General features: G+C 34.6%; 3 protein-coding genes and 1 long non-coding RNA gene across 5 annotated transcripts; 2 read left to right on the forward strand and 2 right to left on the reverse strand.

Annotated features, from left to right (window-relative positions):
* The first annotated feature begins 1,297 nt into the window (after positions 1-1,297).
* LOC110778589 (thaumatin-like protein 1) lies at positions 1,298-6,659 on the forward strand. 2 transcript variants are annotated; one of them, XM_056837463.1, is made up of 4 exons: positions 1,298-1,645; positions 4,867-4,917; positions 5,574-5,781; positions 5,942-6,659. In XM_056837463.1, the coding sequence occupies exons 2-4, from the start codon at positions 4,899-4,901 to the stop codon at positions 6,411-6,413; spliced, it is 699 nt and encodes a 232-aa protein (XP_056693441.1). In that variant the 5' UTR covers positions 1,298-1,645; positions 4,867-4,898; the 3' UTR covers positions 6,414-6,659. The 2 variants fall into 2 exon arrangements, with proteins under 2 accessions (XP_056693441.1, XP_021838826.1); XM_021983134.2 differs by lacking the exon at positions 4,867-4,917 and having other exon boundaries at positions 1,301-1,645.
* Positions 5,718-9,052, reverse strand: LOC130468041 (uncharacterized). The gene is made up of 3 exons (XR_008928348.1): positions 8,914-9,052; positions 8,071-8,155; positions 5,718-5,856 (listed from the first exon to the last, which is right to left on the reverse strand). It is a non-coding gene; the product is annotated as an uncharacterized lncRNA (long non-coding RNA).
* On the forward strand, positions 8,179-13,421 carry LOC110778588 (uncharacterized). The gene is made up of 2 exons (XM_021983133.2): positions 8,179-9,132; positions 12,562-13,421. The coding sequence occupies exon 2, from the start codon at positions 12,593-12,595 to the stop codon at positions 13,130-13,132; it is 540 nt and encodes a 179-aa protein (XP_021838825.1). The 5' UTR covers positions 8,179-9,132; positions 12,562-12,592; the 3' UTR covers positions 13,133-13,421.
* Positions 13,422-20,184: 6,763 nt separating this feature from the next.
* LOC110779821 (splicing factor 3B subunit 6-like protein) lies at positions 20,185-20,910 on the reverse strand. Its single transcript, XM_021984296.2, has one exon. It carries the CDS (start codon positions 20,788-20,790, stop codon positions 20,419-20,421), a length of 372 nt encoding a protein of 123 aa, XP_021839988.1. The 5' UTR covers positions 20,791-20,910; the 3' UTR covers positions 20,185-20,418.
* Between the last annotated feature and the right edge of the window lie 224 nt (positions 20,911-21,134).

Here is a 21,134-nt window from a genome sequence, read left to right on the forward strand (position 1 = left end):
GCTGGAACCCGAAATCCGATTTGATAATATTCAAAACGAACCCGAACCCGAACCTTCTCAATGATATTAACCCGAGTAAGATCCGAATCCGATAACAAATCGTCATGCGGCAATCAGAATCGTTTCTACCCGAATCTAATGGACATGAAAACCGTTAAAACACCCGATTTATTTCATTCCGAACCGTTTCAACCTGGGAAAATCCCGTTTACAACCTGAACCGTGTCCACCCGCACCGTTTACAAACAATTTTTCAACCCGGATCGTTTACAACCCGAATTGTTTCAACCCGGATCGTTTACAACCCGAATTGTTTCAACCCGGATCGTTTACAACCCGAACTGTTTCAAGATAAATGTTGTTTTAACAGAATCAACTTAATTTATTAACAATTTAACTTGTTTGTCTGGTTTCGTTGTTGAACATGTTAGTCTCGTTGATGTTTAAACCAATATGAATATATGATAAATTTATATTTACAAACTTAACAAATTGATTACATATTCGTTTTCATTATCGATTATTAATTATAACGTTATTAGTTTTTAATTCATTAATAAATGTTTCATGAATACGAAATGATACATTCTATTAGTCATTAGTTCATCGTTAACTATGATAAAACTAAGTCGTATACTATATACTCACTAACTCTAATGGTTTTAAAATTTTAACACTTTTAAAATTTAGTTACCGCCGTTGTCTCTTAATTAAGACATCCATATTATAATATAAACGTATTGAAAATTGTGATTTTAGTACTAAGCCGATATTGTTTATAATTTGTATCCAAATTGACCTGGCCAGTTATGAACCTGACCCGATATGATATGAACCTGTTACAACCCGGCTAAACTCGTTTACAACCCGACATTCTCCAACCCGAACAGACTATAATCCGACCTGATATGAATCCGACCCAACAAGAATCCGACTAAACCCGTTTACAACCCGACCGAATTTGACCTAAACCGACATGAACCCGATCCGATATGAACATGTGTCAACCAACTCGTACCCGAACCAAACTTAATTTTCAACCCGACCCGATAGCTAAATGAGCCCGTTTCAACCCGAACCGATAAACCCGACCGGATCCGTTAGTCCGAATTGACACCTCTAACCAACACACATCAGTTGTTTTGTACTCCGTATGATAATGCATGTACGGCGTAACTCGTAGCATAAATGAAGAGTTTACGATTTCACAACTTGACATATACGTGGATTGAAAAGATTATAAGCCACATATATGAGCTTATCAGTAATTGCACACACCTATCTTTGTACTTGTTAGGCCGCCGTCACATGACATGACCATTCTTAGCAATTGCGGTTGAGAATGGGATGGTGGTAGTTCCCAACTTCTGTACATTAATACACTAACCTTGTAGAAGCAGATTTACCATTTATGTACTGCAATTGTGCAAATTAGTACCATAAAACAACACTGTACGTGTTCAAAAATTAGCTCATACGTGTTCAAAAATCGTAACATTTGTTTGTTCTCTCCTTCACACAGCCTCTTCAGGACTAACGTAGGAAGAAAAGAGGAGGCAACATCCAATACTTATATTACTGCTAATGGAAGCACCATTCGTATTAGTATTACTTATGACCCTGATTATTGTCAACAATCTAAAAGGTAATCTTGTTTTTGGTTGTTGAAAAATTGCACATTTACATCTTTTTTCTTCAGTATTTGGTACATGCTTCAATCTTCTTCATATATGGGCTATTCTTCACTCCTCTGAGTTCCTCTTTCCTATACGGCTATGTCGATTTCTTGCAGTGGATCAGTTTTACGATAAATTCAGCAAAAATAAGGGATATTTAAGCACAAATTACAACTAAAATAAGTTTTAGTAAGTTCAGATAAGGTAAGTTAAGTTAAGTTAATCTACATAAGTTCAAAAGATCAGGTGAATAGAATTAAACTAAGCTTTATTTTTTCTCAAAAAACTGATACTACGTACTAGTTTTTTGTGAGGAAAACAATTTACATAGAGAGTTGTTTGGTGATGTATTATCTATTTTATTTTTTGAGGGAAAATGTATTATCTATTTTTGTGTCATGAATTAGTTCATATACTCCCTCCGTCCCGGAATACTCGACCCGGTTTGACCGGCACAGAGTTTAAGGAACTTGAATTGACTTATTTAATTTAATAGGTAGTAGTTGATATTGGGGTATTATTTTATTGTAGTTAGTGGGAAATGTGTAAAGGGGTGGGGTTAGGGGAGAGTAGGGGTTGAATTTTTAATTATTTTTTGTATGGAGTAGGGGGTAGGTGGGTTAATAGGGGTGGAGTGAGAAATAATATAATATTGTTAGAATATTTCCATTTTTAGAAACAGGTCAAGTATTAAGGGACGACCCGATAAGGAAAACAGGTCAAGTATTCCGGGACGGAGGGAGTAGTTGCAAAAGAACCAATATTCAATCTTGTTATGCTAGCTCTTTAACAAAATCTGATTGTAAATTTGTAATTTAACGTTAAAAAGAGAGGAAATATTATCGCGGATGGGATACCATGCCAATTTCGGGTGCATGACATTATCATTTCTTTGTCTTAGATTTTAAAAAGGCAAAACATATTACAGGGTACTCCCTCCGTCCCGGAATACTTAAAACGCTTTTCTTATCGAGCCGTCCCGGATGACTTGAAACGCTTCTAAAAATGGAAACTTTACATAATATTTTATTATTTTCTTACCTTACCTAAGGGCCCACCAACAACCCAACTACCCCAAATAAACATTAAAAAATTCATGACCCCCCATCACATCCCACTATCTATATTAAAAAAATACCCCACTACTAACTACATATTTGGTTCATTGCTATTTTCTCTAATGTGGTATAAAGAAGCATTCACAAGTTATCAATGATTATTTACTAAATAACACAACGGTATAGTTTTCGATAAAATATTTTAAATTAGATACTTGGTATCGGCACTTACACATCACGTCATGGTGATTGGTATACTCCGTAATAATAAAGTAAAATAATTTTTAACATAAAAGGTACGATAAGTTTTAATTAAAAAAATGTAGATACGTAATTACTCAATAAAATAAGTAAATTAAGATCATGAAAACTTAATATTTTTGTTACTAATTGACTGGACCACAAGTATTTTGTTTGTTTAAACAAAATTCAAGTCTCCTATGAGAATCTAGCTTGTTAATTCACGTGAGAGATTCTCCTTTTGATTAATTAACCCATTTATCTTTTGGCTTAGGCTTCGGATCTCCCATTTAATTACTCAATGAATTTGCATGAATAAATTACTATCGACGGTGTTTGGTTGGTTCACATGTTATTCCCATTAATTAATGTTTTTTTAATCACTTTAAGTGGTCACAACTTCACAAGAAAGTACGTCCTTCGTAACTAAGGCAAGGGTGTGATTAACCCAATTACTCTAGGAAGGAGTCTTGATGCGACTTTAGCGAGTCTTTTGCAATAATGTAGTGTACAAATATCATGAGTTTTGAAGTTGGTTTAAAAATACAAATTTATTTTAAGACATAATTACAGAGTACATGAGTGATGAAAAAAGTGACATAATTATTTTATTTTATTAACCAATGTCATAATTACATGTCATCTTGAATTATTAATTATAGGAGCTAATAAGTGAGTTTTGGAATAAGTATGAGGATAAAACATAAACCTAGGGAGAATCTTGTGTAACTCTTAGTAATTAGTGGAAAACTGATGTAGCAGAGTTTGAAGTATAAGATTGTGTAGGAGAGATAAACTCAACTATTTCGTCACTTATTGTTTGGTTGTTTTCTCATACACCAAAGTGTTTTTTTTATTAAGAATTAGGTTGAGTAAAATTAAGAAAGATAAAAGGGGTGAAACCAAATGTATTTTATGTGAGAGTAAAATTGTTTTTCCTTGTTATCATTTTTAGTAATATAAATATTTGGAGGGCAGATAATTGGAGGGCAGAGGGAGTAGATTCGGCCTCTCAACGGAGAGTAATTCATCAAACCATATTTTAGGGATGGACTAATACTTAAAAATGATTCTATCAACCCTTTGGGTTGCCGTCTTGTCGATTGACAAACAACATTCCCTTTAATCGATAGTAAATTCATCAGAATTGACCCGTCTGATAAGTCTAGTTTACAGTAGTATTCATAAACCACCATTTTTTTGGCAAATTTGCCAAAAACAACCTTTTATAACCCATTTTTTGCGAGAAACGACCTTTTAAATATTTTTTTGCGAAAAAAGACCTTAAACTAAAAAAAACTTGCGAGAGACAACCTTTTTGTATTTTTCAACGTTGACTACTCATTTCCGGCATTGACTTTGCCGGTTTTGCTAACCCCGTCTTTTTTCCCGTAAAAATCAAAGGCAAATTTGCCAAAACAACCTTTTATAACCCATTTTTTGCGATAAACAACCTTTAAAAAAAATTGCGAAAAAGGACCTTAACTAAAAAAAAAAACTTGCGAGAGACAACCTTTTGTCTCATTTCAATCATTCTCGACACTCTTCATCTACAATTTGGTAAGATTGGTTAATTAATTTTGTTTAATTGCAATGCATTAAAGTTATAATTTCTCCCAATTGTTTAAATTGAATTGAATTTCTGGATGAAAACAGTATTGAATTAATTCCCAATTGTTTGAATTGAATCAAACTAGAACCCGAATCATGTTTACTCCCCATCATCCGTCACCCATGAACATCAAATTAAGCCTTAACTAGTGAGTGCATGGAATTAAGGTTTTTTTTACTCTACTAAAAACATCAAGGATATTGTTAATTTGACTGGAAAAGGGTGGTGAAATTAGGTGTTTTTTCTTGTATATGCTAGGTAATGTATTTTTGTGTTGCAGAGAGGCAGTTAGCTTGAGATTATCTCTACTATATGCATGAAGTTTATAAAGGTAAGGGTCTCGAAATAAGGAGATATCTAAGTATACCATTAATCAATTGTAATTTTTTTTTTAGGTTTTAATCAACTACTTTTATATGAGAGAATATGGAGGGAAATGGGTGTAAATAAGAAAAAACGAAAACATCTGAGCTGCACATGGAAAGTCAAGGCCGGAAATTAGTGGTCAACGCCAGAAAACCCACAATGGTTGTCTTTCGCAAGTTTTTTTTTAGTTTAAGGTCCTTATTCGCAATTTTTTTTAAAAGGTTGTTTCTCGCAAAAAAGTAGGTTATAAAAGGTTGTTTTTGGCAAATTTGTCTTTTGGTTTAAAGGGACAAAGTGTGAAGTTAGCAAAACCGGCGAAGTCAATGCCGGAAATGAGTAGTCAACGCCGGAAAAGACAAAAAGGTTGTCTCTCGCAAGTTTTTTTTAGTTTAAGGTCCTTTGTCGCAAAAAAATATTTAAAAGGTTGTTTCTCGCAAAAAATGGGTTATAAAAGGTTGTTTTTGGCAAATTTGCCTCTTTTTTTTGTCTAGAACAAAATTTATACTTTTTCCTTTGGCTTTGTTACAATACAAGTCTACAACTAGTGTTCTCCATTACTTCTATCTCACAACCACATTTACATCCTTTTTTCTCCCCCTAAATTTGGGGTATAAAATTCAGGGGTAGAGTCCACTACATTTACCTTCAAGAACAACTGTCCATATACCATATGGCCAGGGACTCTATCTGGAGCAGGCAGTCCAATGTTATCATCCACGGGATTTGAGTTACGCAATGGCGCCACAGTTTCAGTCGATGCACCAACTCCTTGGTCAGGCAGATTTTGGGCTCGTACACTTTGCCTGTCTGATGCCGCTGGAAAGTTCAGGTTTGTACTGATATACTTCTCTGCATCACTGCCTCTCATGTTTCTTACTTCCAACACCAGATCATCATGCTTCAACTAACAAAACATTTGATCAATTATAATGAACATATCTGCAACATTACTAAAAACAAGTAATAAATTCAATGTGTATGTTTTCCAGGTGTAGTACAGGGGACTGTGGTTCTGGTGAGAAGGCATGTAACGGCAAAGGAGGAGCTCCACCAGCAACCCTAGCAGAATTCACTATAGCAGGAAACATGGGCAAGGACTTTTACGATATAAGCCTCGTTGATGGGTTCAACTTACCCTTATCAGTGGTCCCACAAGGCCGGACTAATGATTGTCCTGCAACGCGTTGTGCAGCCAACTTGAACCCTCAATGCCCACAAACATTGGCTGTTAGGGATTCTAATGGGAGTATCATCGGTTGTAAGAGTGCATGTCTGGCATTTAACCAGCCACAATATTGTTGTACTGGTGATTACAAGACTCCCCAAACATGTCCACCAACAAATCTGTCACGATATTTCAAGAATCAGTGCCCTCAAGCTTATAGCTACGCGTATGATGATTCTACGAGCACCTTTACATGCCCTACTGGTGTTAACTACCTCATCACTTTTTGCCCTTAAAGACTAACACTAGTCTTAAACCAGAACTTAATTCTATCAAGTATGCAACAGAGAATTTTTATATTACTAGATGCTGTAATGTAGCAAAACCAAAGTATCTAACTGTTTTTTAGAAAACATGATCAATGAATTCAGGCTTTGACTTCTTCCTGTAAACATGATCAAGTTTCTACATTCGTCTGTACTTGAAGCTGGCCAAGTCATTATTCATCAAAAATAAAAACTGTACTCTATTGTTATTTGTTACTCCGTAGTAATCATTTGTCTTCAAATTTACACCTATCTACAATTACACCCTCGAAACAAAATGGAACCACCATTAAAGCATATACTCCGTAGTAACTTGTCCATGCAAACATGCATCATTCTATATATGGCTTATCCTAAATCATACGGAGTATTCCCATGAACATAACCCAAGTGAGGTTCCATCCCAAAACCAATTGGCAATAGGAGGAGTATAGACCTGATCAAGATGAGCCCGGCCCGCCTGAATTTTTTGCGGGTTTGGGAAACACAAAAATACACTTTTTAGTTATAAATTTGGCTAGGCCCGAAAATAACGGGTTTGGGCACAAAATTTGGCCCGAATCTTGACCCGGCCCGAGATAGCGGGCTGATTTTTTACGCTCAAGCCCGGCCCGAACCCGGCATTTGATCAGGTCTAGAGGAGTAGCCCACTTAAGTTATAAACTCGAATCTCTTCCGACGTGGGACACAATACTCACACTTACTTTCTAACAAATATACTTTGAGAAAACACCCTGGAATAGCATTACCGTACCTTATGAAATACACCCACTTAATACGGAGTAGGCTAGGATAAAACAAAATATACTTGAATAATGAATATGTATACAAACTTGGAACATCCCCAAACAAAAAATGGTACTATCAACATCTTTTGTAATTTGTAGGACAGACCTTGGCATCCCCTTAGATTAGATAGCGGATCTATCCAAACATAATGATAAACAACAATGACCACATCTTTTTTCCTTAGACCAATTCATTCAAACCTACAAACCTATCCCATCAAACTTCACTTCTAACTTTCACTGGATCACTTCTCATATTCATGTCTGCTACCATCTAGTAAACCTACCATCTAATTTTGCACTCAAATGCCAACAACTCTCCAAGTGTACCACAATGCCGTAACTTGATTATTAATCTTAAGGATTAAATTATTACTCATAATTGATTCAGATTGTCCCACATTTTTAAGCTTCAAAACCATATAGGAGTAAGTCTAAGACCACATTAAATATTAAATATTAAATATTTACTAATACTTCAAACTACTATTACACATTTACACCATTGACCGATTGACCGCAACAGTCGAAAATTCCAAACCAAGATAACATCAACAACACAAGAACAACACACAGGAAAAAAAATAGAGTAACTGTAACTGATAACTGATAACTGATAACTGATAACAGGAATCTACTCAATAATGGGGACAGGAAATTATCAATTCAACATCAAGAAACAAACTTTTTAACCTTCCAAAGTAAATATGTCAAAATAACAATTCACTAATCCTCATCAATAACAATAATTAAAAAAAAAACATAGAAGCTACATAAAAACTGTAAAAACCCAGAACAAAAACTTACTAAAAATAGCAGACAAAACAATCAGATGATACCTGGGGTTAAGTTTAGTCCATGCACCCAAAATTAGTCAAACTTTAGCAAGATTCCTTCTCATTAAAAAAGGGGGCTTAAAAAAAACTGAAAAACAGAAGAACAGGTGTGTGAGTGAGTTGAAAAATAGAGGAAAATTGAAATTGGGTTGTCATTGGGAAACATAAACATGCAAATTTTGTTTCTCTCTCATACAGTCATACTGTAATTTCCACCAATTGTTTAAGTTAATTGGAAGATTCCCGAAAAATGCTTTGCTTTGGTTGTTAATGAAGAATTTACGAGGGGGCTTAAATTTAATTTAATTAATTTCTTGAAAAAGGGTCAGTGACTCAGTGAGTGAGTGAGTTACTATGCAAACACCAGTTTCACCATTTAAAAAATGTCCCCTTTTCTCAGTTTCTGACGCATCTTCCCACATTTTATCGTACTCTTAGGAGAGAGAAAATAACCCCCCAAAACCAAAACCAAAACCAAAACCATGTAGTAGTAATAACCGCAACTTCAATCGCTTCGATATCAGATCTGTAATTAGTTTCTTTTTTAAAAAATTTTAATCGTATTTTTAGCTCGAAGCGATCACCTGTTTACCTCTGCTTTAAATCAGTTTTCTCAGATTTTGAGCTCAACACCATTTACCATTTACCATTACCTCTGTTTAAAATTAGTTTTCACAGATTCTGAGAGCTCAATGATCACCTCTAGTGGTGAATGTAAAATCATTTTCTTCTCGAAAGCGATAACCTTTGTTTGAAATTAGTTTTCTCTGATTTTGAACTCGAATGAAAAACCATTCGCTAATTTTAAAATTAGTTTTTCTCAGATTTTGAACTCAAAGCGATTACCTCATTCTTCTCCGTTCTCCATCATCTCCACTTCAAATACATCAATCAATTGTTGCGAAACGACGACGGTTTGAGGAGAGAGAAAGAGAGAGTGGAGAAGAAGAAGAAGAAAAGACGACGACATTCTATGATAGAAGGATGAATGTGATAGCAGTAGCAGGGGATGAGCTACAGTGACAGTGATTTAAATGCAGCTCAACATTTTTCTGAGAGTGAAAGGTAAGTACACTAGATAATTTAATTAATTTGTTTTTTTTCCCTGAATTTGTCAATTCAAGTTTCTACTTATGGCAAACTCAACAATGTGGGTTGGAAAATGAGTTACTAAAATGGGGTCCACTTGTTTTTTGTGTGTTACATCTCCTTTTTGTTTTTTGCATAGCAAATTAGCAATGCATGTGGAAATTTTATGGGAAATGATAAATCCAAGGAAGAATTTAACTTCTTTCAAGGAAATCACCTTTAAAAAAAAATGTGGATTTCCTTGAAAGAAGCAAAATTTTCCTTGGATTTATCACTTCCCAAATTTTATGGGGTGCTCCCATTTTATTGTGTTGATTAGGGATTTGATGTTTGATTTTGTTTATTGTGAAATGTAAATCTAGAGTCGAGTTCAAGTTATTGACTTGAGGGTAAACAGGACGTTGTGTATGTTTTTAAGACTTACTAAAATAGTTTTAAGACTTAGGCCCTGTTTGGTAATCAGCGGTTAGCTGTAGCGGATTGTTTGGTAATAGTTAGCATGAACTTTATTATAAGAGAGATGAATAATGGCCTTAAGAAATCTACTTCGTATTTTACAAGCTAATTCGGAGCAATTGCGTTGGATTTATTTTAAATTCCTTCGAAAAAGGAGTTGGACGAAAAATTTATCCAATTAAATATAATAGGTCAAACACAACTTAACGAGTGCCATTTTAGGCTCACATCTGTAAATTTTAATAACGGGTGTTATTTACTGATTTACACAATGTTAAAAATCGAACTTTTAATCGAAATCCACACAACAACAAAAAAAATACGGAGTAGCAACTTAAATGTGTCATAAATAATTAGATACAAAAAAGTAGGGATTAAGGGGTGGTGTACAAATACAAAAAACAAAAGAAGTGAATTGTTGGAAAGCTTATTTGGGTAAGGGACATGAAATGATGGATGACATTTATACAAAATTACCATCCTTGGAAACTTTAATCATAAATTTAGGAGTTTCCTTACTTGTGGCTCTGTTATTTGGTTGCAGACTAACATGTATACATGTCCCTTGTATTGTATAGTCACCTTGTCTATGAAAGATCCACACCTCATTAGGACAACTTATATCCCCGGATCAGTCCAGGATTTTTGTTTTTCTTACCCTGGTAAATAAAAATGAGACAAATGACCATATATAATCTCTGAGTTGTATAATTTAAGGTTTTCAAATAATATTTTAACTTTATTTCATACGGAGTAGTTCTTATTCTTTTTTTGAAATTTTTTTAAAAGTTTTTTCAATTTTTTTGAGAAGTTTTAAAAAAATTAAGATTTATAGATTTTTCCTGTTCTGTTCACCTTATTTTCACTTATTTCAAGAAAAATAAGTTCAGATAAGATAAGTTCAGATAAGATAAGTTCAGGAAAAACAAGGGTTGGCCAAGTAAAATTTATAACTAAAATAAGTTTTAATAAGTTCAGTTAAGTTTAAGTAAGATAAGTTCAGGAAAAATAAGTGGAAATTAGGTGAATAGAACGCAGTGAAACAATGCATTGAATACAAAGATTGTTGTTGTTGTTGTTGTCGTCGTCCAAGGCAGTTCTATCTTTCTCTCTTATAATTGAGCCAATGCAAATAAATAGAATCTAGATCTAGATTTATAGACAATTAATCAACAATACCCCGTACCTTAATATTGTTCTTGTTCCTCAAGTCACTTTGCTAGTTTTCTGTATGTTTGAACATGTGACAACTTTTTTTTGTACTTGTCGAAAGTTTCTACTCCGTAGTATATATCACTGTTTTTTTTTTTTTTGGTGAGAAGTATGTATCAATATTTACTGTACAATTTGAGTAATTCTAGTGTGACGGGTAAATAATAAGACAATATAGTTGGTGTTGTATGGATTGAAAGTTTGAAACATTAACATGAAATTGTAGTATGACGATATATTGTTGAGATACGAGAAATGACATTTTACGCCTCATAATATGAAAGTGTTCCATGCTTCCTACCAAGATTTTTTCGTTAAAAGGAGTCTGAATCCTTGTGTCAAAATCTTTGTATAGGTAACTTAATTAAAGTATGAAAAGGAATGAGTACGTAACTTGTTATTTGAAACAAAATTTAGGACAGAAATCCATAATGCCTTTCTTTTCTCTACCAAAACCCTTTTTCATGTTTTTTCACATCCAAGTCACATTCATATTTGCTAAAGAATTATAAGCAACTTTTAGCTACAACAGCTTGATTAATGAACACTAGTTTGTGTACGCGTTGCATGTTTGTACGAAAAATTAGAAAGTTATGTGTCACGTTTAGTTTTCGATTTTTGGTTTTATAATTTAGAAAGTAGATTGAATCACAAACTAAACTATATATAGTCATATTTAGTAATCACCTTGATTTTGAAAACCCACAATAAAAAACTGGACACTACTTTAATTTATGGTTCCATATTTTAGTTTTTAGTTTTCTAAAAAAATAGAAAACAGAAAATAAAAAATGATACCGAACGGGACATCACGAGTAATTACGTAGACAAATTGAAATGTTTGTTTTAACTATGAGAGTTTGATTTATTAACATAAGATTGAATGGTAATAATATAGCACAATCAAGAACTTTTTTTGGTGGAGGTATTAGAGCTTACTTTACACTTTTTCGGGCCTTTTCTGGGTAATGATAAATTTTGTGTATGATGGAGAGTTGTACTTTTGCAAATGATGGTGAAGGATTGGCAAAATTAGATTATTATGGAAGTTTCTAGAGCTATGTCACTTGATCCAACTCTTTTCATTTCACCTCAAGTGCTGTGTTGAATACTTAACACTCAAACACTGGTGTGACATTTTATCTTTGAAGCATTACCACACCTATTTAACATGCCTCGAGATCAACTAGAAGTTCATTTTAGTCGACTTTAAATTAAAGTAGCAACCACGTCTTAAATTATGAATGGATATTTTTTTACTACGTACTATTGTATGTTTTCTTCTATAAGGATTAAAGAGGTTCATTTAGTCGACCTCCTTATAGAAGAAAACACACCATAGTACGTAGTAAAAACATCCATTCAAATAATCGACGTGGTTATTGCTAGTTTAACTAGGCATGTGGGTTTCATTTTCCATTTGAACAAGGTATTTGATGTGGGACTTGAGATGAAATAGGGCATTGTGTTATTTGTGAAGATATAATTTAACCACATTCTAAGGTGGGTATGTACTCGTACTTATTATGTCCTCATCTCCAATCATAAATAGTTTGCAGCCCTACCCTTTTGGAATTACCAAGGTTAAATTTCTAAGAGTTTTTATGAGAAAAGGAAAGCTTGTTGTATGTATGATTTACAATAAATCCCTTTACCCTCGAAAAACAAAACAAAAACACCGCCTTTTCTTTGTTTCTTTTAACTCAAGGAGCTGAGTAGTTGTTTTGGTTCCTGCAGGATTGTTTAATACTGCAGTAAACAGTTGCAGATGGAGAACAGCATGAAAAAGAGGCGTCCTCGGTCCCGCTTCACACCTGAAGAAGCCGGAGAATCATCGGTGGAGTGCACTGGGAAGCAATGCAGATCATGTGCTGCTGCCTTGGTTGCCGACTGTGTTGCTGTGTGTTGCTGCCCTCTCGCGCTTGTCAGTCTGTTAGCTCTTGCCTTTGTCAAAGTACCTTATTTAGTAGGGAAAAGGTGTCTGAGGAAAAGAAACAACAGAAAGAGAAAATGCAAGCAAATCTGTGAAGCTAGTAGTAGTGGTAGTAGTAGTAGTAGTAGTAGTATTGATATCAACATCAACAGTCGCGACATCAATCTCATTTCCGGGCAGAGTAAATCAGACATTATCTTTGAATTCGCCAAAGAGGGTGACAATAATCATGAGTTTTTGGAAGAAAGGAGAAGCTTTTGTGCTGCATTTGAAGCTGATAAAGTTTTATTTGAATTATACCAACTTGGTCATCTGGGTTTTGGTAGGGTTTCTTTTACTGGAATTCAACCTTTTGCTAAAGAACATCAAGGGTAAATTCTAGTTACAGTTTTAGTTGTTTAAACAAGTACAGAAAACTCTGTTTTTTCCCCTGAGAAGTGAAAAGAATTCAGGTATTTTTCACCTTAGGGAAAAATAACTAAGAGTTTTAATTGTGAAATTGACTTTTGTTGTGAGATTTGGACCAATCAGTAAGATTTTTTTAGGTAATATTGTGCAGTGGTTGGTTCTTTTGGTAAGTATTGTAGTGTCTATAATTGTAATTGTTATGATCATATTGTTGATCATATTTTTATATGTTGTCAAAAGATATGCAATTTCCTAAGGTTGTTTTCTTATATCAAATTGGGGAAACATACTTTTTTCATGGAAGAACACCAAACTTTCTTGCCATCTTTGCATATTCATGTTGTTTATCGTTTAGGAGAGGTGATGAGCTTATTTTCGAGTTAAAGTTTTTATGTTTGAATCACTAATCTTGTTTTTTTTTCAATATTACGCAGTTCTCGTGATTCGGGTGTATGCTAATTTGTTAAAAGTGACCCCTTTTTATGGTGTATGCTAATTTATTCACGATTGATCAGCAAATTATGAGTTGCTTTTCATATAGGGAGACATTTGTGGCATGCTAGCTAGAATTTGTGATTCATACAAGAGACGTTTAAATTATTATTATTTTCGATATATTTAGTTATTTCTTAATTGCAGAATCCACTCCTAATAATAGCTCTAAAACTTTACCAAATGTTTTCAATTTAAGAATACGAATTAAACAAAGAAGTTAAATAAAATTTATGGTGAATATGGTCATTTATAAAACATTTGATAATTATTTAAATAAATCCCATACCATAAGGATATGTACAACTCCACCAATTAAAATATATTTTTAGTGTAAATTATATATTACCAAGTACGTAGTAATAGTTAGTTCGCACGGGGTAAAAAGAATGAAATCAAGAAAGGGAAATAAAGATAATGGGATAAATCCCTTTGATTTATAATGTTGTTTGGGTTATCATTTATTCAATACTCTGTATTTCACATAATTCCTTCTCTCGCAATTGCTCCACCACATGAGAGTCGTCGGCGTCTTCTTCTCCCTCGCTGCCGACGCCGCCCTCTTCACTGTCGCAGCGTCGACGCCGCCTTCATCACCGTCACAGCGACACGACATTATTCTCCCTCACCTCTCTACTCCTATTATTTTCTCACATTTTAATAGGCAATTTGAGGTTTTAATCTAATTCGACCATGAAAACTTCAGATGTGGATTTTTCATGGTCGAATTTGACCATTTAAAGCCACAATTAAGATAACAAGGCCATTCTTAGTCTTGATGAATTTTGTTTTTAAAACAAGTCATGTTTGTGGGGGTATTTTACACGGTGGGTAGGGTTTCTTTGGTGGCCTATTTGTGGCGGTTGGTGGTTGGGATTGAGTTTCGATGGCGTTAGGTGGGATTTCGGGTGATTTCTAGTGTGACAAGGGTGGTTGTGTGGTGGTGGAGGGGTGGTTTCAGGTGGTTGCGAGGTGGAGTTTCAGAAGAGGGAGAAGAAGGCGGTGGCGCGGCGAGGGAGAAGGTGGGTGGTGAGGTAAGGTGGGGTGGGTCAACGGTGAAGGTGGTTCGGTGGTGATGTTATAATGGTGGTCAACAATTTTGGGTGGTGCAGAAGGAAAGGGAATGGAAAAACCTTGGGGACACCGGGTTTCAATTTAGAGGAGTTTTAGGGTAAGTGAAAAAGAAAAGAGGATAAAGAAAATGGCAAAAAACCTAACAAACAACAACAAAGGAAATCATACAAGTTAATTCCCTTACCTTGAATACCCCCAACCATACGCCCTGTACATCTCCACAAAGAAAGAATGGTAGCTTACTTGCTTAAGAATTATTACAGATTTCAAGGCTACTCGGACCGGAGGATGAAGTGCCAAACATCAACATACCATTGAGATTTTCAAAAAAATTCAGAGTATTATATTTTTGCACGGTTGCTAAATGCAACCTGATTTTACTTAAAGTAATCATTTATACTTTTATTTTTTTTCATTCTAAAAAAACTCTAACCCTCACTTTTATTATTTTCTCTCAACAATTTTTGATATTATTTTGGTTCAAATAAATTTGATTTTGTTTTTAGTGTCACGTAATAGCGAAACTGGTGCAAAATATATTAACAGCATACCAAAACCACACACTGAAGTAGATAACCAAAATCACAACATGAACAACTCCGAATAGTCGAATACTATACAGTTGCATCAAAACCTTCTAATGGCGAATACAAGTATAACACAAAATACTATAAAGTTGCATCAAAATCTTCACTTACTAATACAAATCTGCTGAAAAATTTCAGCAGAGAGAAAGACTTCCAAGTCCCAAAGCTCAGTAACCATCTGATCTTCAGAATCATGTCAAAGCTAGCTAAGCTGCATAAAAATGATATAGAAGAACATTTGCTTGGTAGGCTACAACAAGTCATCAACCAGGAATTCATAACTCGATAAGTAGCACAAATGACAAATCTTAACACTAAACTTTCAAAGGAAAACAGTATAGATACATTTATACATAACAATGTGACTTTTCAAAAATAAACGGTCAACACTCCTAGCCGCCATAGAGTGTACTTACACTACTTAGGCATGTACACCATCCTCCCCGCCAAGGCTCACCTTTTATGTATTTGTTTACAGATCATTGTCAACACTCAACAACACCAGTCCAGCATTCTCCATGTCAAGTGTTCTCTCAAATTCACTCTTTCTAGTTAATTTGATCTATCTTCCATTGATTTTGAGATTTTATATAATAGTAACACTGATGCAGACCACTATTATAAAACATCATTGTCAAATGATGCCATTTTCATCAACTAATCACGCAAGTGAGCACAAGTATGCTATCTTAGGGAACCAGCAGAGCAACACTCTATGACAGCAATAATACAATTTCATAACAGGATCATTTCACAGAAGATAACATAGAAGGATAGATCAACAGACAAACCAGTAACAATCATATTTAAGCAAAAATAACCACAAATATGTGCGGTGAAGATTAGATATAAATCAACCTGAATAAAAAAAGAAGGCATATTTCCAGCAGGACTCTTTTATTACTCCATATCCACACTTAGCTTGATTAATGATTGTTGGTTCGGGAGAATCAGGACATCCACGACTCTAAGCGTTTGGTATGCAAAAGCTTGAAACTAGTAAACAAAAAGGAGAAGGATCAACAAAGCTCATCTGTTGCAGCGGCAGAAGTTGTAGCAGCTGACATAGCAGGAAGTTGACTAGAGGCAGCAGGGGTACTAATAAGAGAGGCGGAAGAACCAGCCAGGGAAAGAGCGGTAGTGCTGGTAGGAGTTAAGAACAACAATGCAACAGCAGCAGAAGAAATTACATAAAGAAGATGTAGTAACAGCAACAGTAGAAGGAAAACTTACCCATGACCCACCCACCTATACCACTTCCTCTTCCCCTAAACCTCTTTACCCATCTCTGGCCCCTAATATACATATAGAAGTTACATTCAACTTTTCAAAAAAATAGGTATAGATTTTCAAAAACAAATGTAACCCAAAATTGTTGGTAGTCTCACACTATTAGAGAAATTTGAGCTGGATAAACTGGTAACTGGAGATTTACCTCACACAAACATCAGCTTTACAGGCATTCTATTTTTTTTATTTCCCTACAAAACCTTTTTAAGTCCTTTTTGGTTAAGGTAAAGTCTTTTTTTTAAAGGTTTAGATGGTGTTCTACAAAGAAAATGTAATGTAATGTGGGTTTATAAGGTGTGTTTTTTCAAAAGTGTGTATTTTATAAGGTATTTTCTGACAATTCCTTGAAATAATAAATTTTTTAGGAACAACTATTTCTAAAAATTAATATAAAAATGTAGCATATGATGGGTTTATAAGGTGTTTTTTTCAAGAGAGTGTATTTTATAAGGTATTTCTCACAGAGGAAAAAAACAACTTTATAGGAAAAACTATTTCTAAGGCAAGATGAAAACAGAATGATCGGATTACGAATACATAATGCACCAATAAGAATCACAACCAGGAATATGATTCAGAAATTAAACCTTCAAAGCAGCTATTGAAGTTCAAAACCCACCAAACTCCAAAAAAACTAATCTAGTAACAAATAATATAACATGTGAGCCCCAAATCAGTTACAGCACGAAAACCGCTCCTAAAAGAAATCACATAAAATGACCAATAGGTCCAATAGCAAGAGCAAAGGAAAACTAGAGGGGGAATTTCACTTAAGAATAACAGTTCTCCATTTCTCTTTCGACCGTCTCCAACTTTCTTCCAAAACTTATCATCAATGTTCCTGAACTTCATTTATAGTGTAAATTCTTTGGAATATGACGTAACATTTCTCTTCTTTCACAAAATCAAGCCAAACACTTACGTAATCCAACAAAAACACATAAACTTATAATTCACACACACAAACCATGAAAAAAATCAATTAAAGAGCAATAAAAACACAAATTCCATAGTGTTAGTCAACAATTACCCTCACTATTCTCATAAATAATAGCTTAAGTCAAATGACATCAGATATATACATATAACTAAAGACCCCCAACAAGGAAACAAAGGAACAATTGACCCCCAAACCCCTCAAGGTGAGGCCTTAATAGTTAATAATTTCAGCACAATATGATCTACATGAACTACTCAAAATTTGAAGATTCAAATACTAAAAATACAAAACTAGAAGTATTATTATTCTACTATGTAATAGAATGAGGTCTCTCAAGTAACTTATTTTAGTATACCTCACACAAGAAAATGTCCATTTAAGATCAATAAAGATTACCATCAATCCATGATACATTGATACATCATGTTAAACAGTACAACAAAGTGAACCCATAGTCTCCAAAATTCAATTTTGCTTTAGAATTACTCGCTCTGCAAAATACTCCATAACTACTACTACAATCTGTATTCCATCAACAAACCTTAAATCTGGCTCATCAAATTCTTAAACTCCTATATACGTAGTACAAAAGAGGAATAAAACATCGCTCATTTCAGAGCCTTATAAGCTTACAGAAACAAGATCTCACAAACCAAGTACAAAAGAACCACCAACGAACTCCAAGGGAATAAGGTTATTCCACTCAAATAACAGGTGGTAGGTAGGCTTGGTAAGCATCAATAATAATTCCATTCCAAGGTGACAGATCATTGCAGTAAAAACAGAGTGGCTACTTCAGAATTATATTTTTTTCTTACAGAAAGGTTTAGTGGCTCAATCAACACCTAACAACATACATTCACTTCTGAAACTAGAACTATATCAACAAGAATGTTCACAAAGACACAAACTCCAACAAAAAGAAGCCACACCATATTCTAATACGGCCCCTATTTCAGCCATTTGGGTTAAACAGCCTTATGATAACACATAGAACGAACTAGATCCATTTAGCAAAGAAGAAGAAATCCATCGAAACTAAAGTACCATTTTCCTCACATAGCATGTACCCTTCCATCGAGGATGGTGAGTATCCTGGATGAGGGAAAATGAAGATATAAAACAAATGAAGTGGGGCATCCTTAATATAGCATACTGCATACCCGTGTAACACAACCATTCAAACACCTACTGTACCACAATGAATCCATACCTCTCTTAGTTACTTCTGCTTCTTCATAACTTAATTTAAAATAAGAAGTTAACCCAAAAAATAACACCAGACATGTATCCATCTATTATACAACCTAGACAAACTTGCAGCAGCACAAACCTAAGCAATTAAAACCAGAAACACGATTGAGAAATAAAACTTTCAAATCAGCTATTGAAATACAATCAGGGCCGGCCCCTGGGCAGGGCATAAGGGGCAACCGCCCTAGGCCCAACGGAAAAGGGCCGAACTTCACGCAATCTACAAGTTATAATAATATAATATTCTGATGAAAATAAAACAAATTCCAATGCGTGGCTCACTGGTTCAAGTGATTGGATTTCACATACTGCAGGGCACGCGGGTTCGACTCCCAGCAACACAATCTAGGTTATTTTCGTGTTTATTTAATTACACTTCCTATTATAGTTAGGTTATTTTTTTCTTTTGTTTATTTAATTACACTTCCGATTATAATTAGGTTATTTTTTTCTTTTGTTTATTTAATTACACTTCCGATTATAATTAGGTTATTTTTTTCTTTTGTTTATTTAATTACACTTCCTATTATAATTAGGTTTTTTTTTCTTTTGTTTATTTAATTACACTTCCTATTATAATTAGGTTTTTTTTTCTTTTGTTTATTTAATTACACTTCCTATTATAATTTTAGGATTTAGGAAAAAGAATTGAATTTTAAGTCATAGTATATGTAATCAAATTCATTTAACGTATAGCTCACAAATTTGCATACACTTGCTAAAAAATTTGTACAATACGAACATAATTCTTTTTTTAATACATTTCTTTCATCCAACGTACTTTGCGATATGTAGATGTTTCATTGTTAACTTGTTATGTTTTTGATGTTAGTGTGATAATTAATGTTTGAGATATTGTAATTCATGTTCAATAATAAAAGATCGAATGTTTTCAAACCTTATACTACTTATGTTTTTAATAGAGTTCAAAAGTGAAAAAAGAGGAAAAAAAAAAGTTGTTTGAAAGTAGTATCTTATCACTTTTTTAATAAAAGACATACCCTGTTAACAAAAATTTTTTTATTGTAAACCTTTAAATATATAGGGCCCGATTTTTATTTCGCCCATAGGCCACAAAAAAGTCAGGACCGGCCCTGAGTACAATAGTCCGTCCAACTACACAAAACCTAACCTAACCTAACCACATACGAGTACAATACAACAGATGAGCCCCAAAGCAGGGATGACACAAAAAATTCTGCTAAAAATCATCATGTACAATAACAAATAGCAAAAGCAAACGCAAACTACAGGGGAATTTTCATTGAAGAATAATAGTTCTTCTTTCTTATCCTCATTAATGTTCCTCAACAAATTCATCCTTGACTTTAGCTGTAGTCAATATTTAGATTATAATGTCACAAGTATCTTCTTTCAAAGAATCAAGAAAAAAAGCTTATTTAATCCAACAAGATCACACAAACTAATACAGTACTTCACAAAAATTCAATTCCAGAGCAATAAGAACTCAAACTAAACTTCATAGGGTAATCAACAATTAACACTAAGATATTAAGTAGTAACAGTGTCGATCATCGGAAAATACAAAACCTTAAAAACCAACCACATTTTACATAATCCCCCACACAAACCCTAAAACCCCAAAAAAAAAAACATCACTTATCTTTAGTAGAAACACCATATTTCTCCTGCAATTTGGTAATCTCCTCTTCCTTCTTCTTAAAATCAATCTTCTTGTTCATCTTAGCAGGCTGATAATACAACACAATCAAGTACCGATTTGCGACATTGAACCCAGACAGATGATCAACGGCAGTCTTAGCATCGTATATATCCTCGTACACCACGAACGCTGTTCCTCGAGTGTCCTTGTTTGTTCCGACACGAATTTGGCGAATTGCTCCGTACTTTCCAAAAATGTCGTACATCTCTTCGCTGGTGATGTTGAAGGGCAGATTTCGAACATAGAGAACTCGGTTTACTTCAGGGGGTAGTCGAGTGTTGGCTTTTCTCAGGCTGATCGACATTGATTTAGGGTAGTTTGGGATTGAGGTTTTTGCGGGGGCGAAATTGGATTCTTTTTTAGGGCTAGACGATTTTAATGGAGGATGGGAATTGGGAAAGATAGTCCGTGGTACCCCTATTACTCTATTAGGGATGTCAGTGGGGCGGGTTTCGCGGGAGACCCGCCCCGCATCCGCCCCAAATAGGCGGGGATGGAGGTAGGTTTGGCGGGTGATGGGGCGGGGATGGGTATAAAAATCGTACCCGTTATGGGTGATGGGGCGGGTGTGGATTTTGTGTTGAACCCGCCCCATCCCCGCCCGCCCCGCCCCATCCCCACTCGCCCCGCTTCATACCCGCCATGGGT

Source organism: Spinacia oleracea, chromosome 2 (assembly GCF_020520425.1).
Source record: "Spinacia oleracea cultivar Varoflay chromosome 2, BTI_SOV_V1, whole genome shotgun sequence".
Taxonomy (NCBI): Eukaryota; Viridiplantae; Streptophyta; class Magnoliopsida; order Caryophyllales; family Amaranthaceae; genus Spinacia; species Spinacia oleracea.

Bases quoted from the DNA above. Each gene is read 5' to 3' on its own strand.
- LOC110778589 (XM_021983134.2), top strand. From the start codon at position 1,585: ATGGAAGCACCATTCGTATTAGTATTACTTATGACCCTGATTATTGTC. The intron at 1,646-5,573 runs GTAATCTTGTTT...TATAAAATTCAG, and splicing joins TATTGTCAACAATCTAAAAG to GGGTAGAGTCCACTACATTT. The intron at 5,782-5,941 runs GTTTGTACTGAT...TATGTTTTCCAG, and splicing joins GATGCCGCTGGAAAGTTCAG to GTGTAGTACAGGGGACTGTG.
- LOC110778588 (XM_021983133.2), top strand. From the start codon at position 12,593: ATGGAGAACAGCATGAAAAAGAGGCGTCCTCGGTCCCGCTTCACACCT.
- LOC110779821 (XM_021984296.2), bottom strand. From the start codon at position 20,790: ATGTCGATCAGCCTGAGAAAAGCCAACACTCGACTACCCCCTGAAGTA.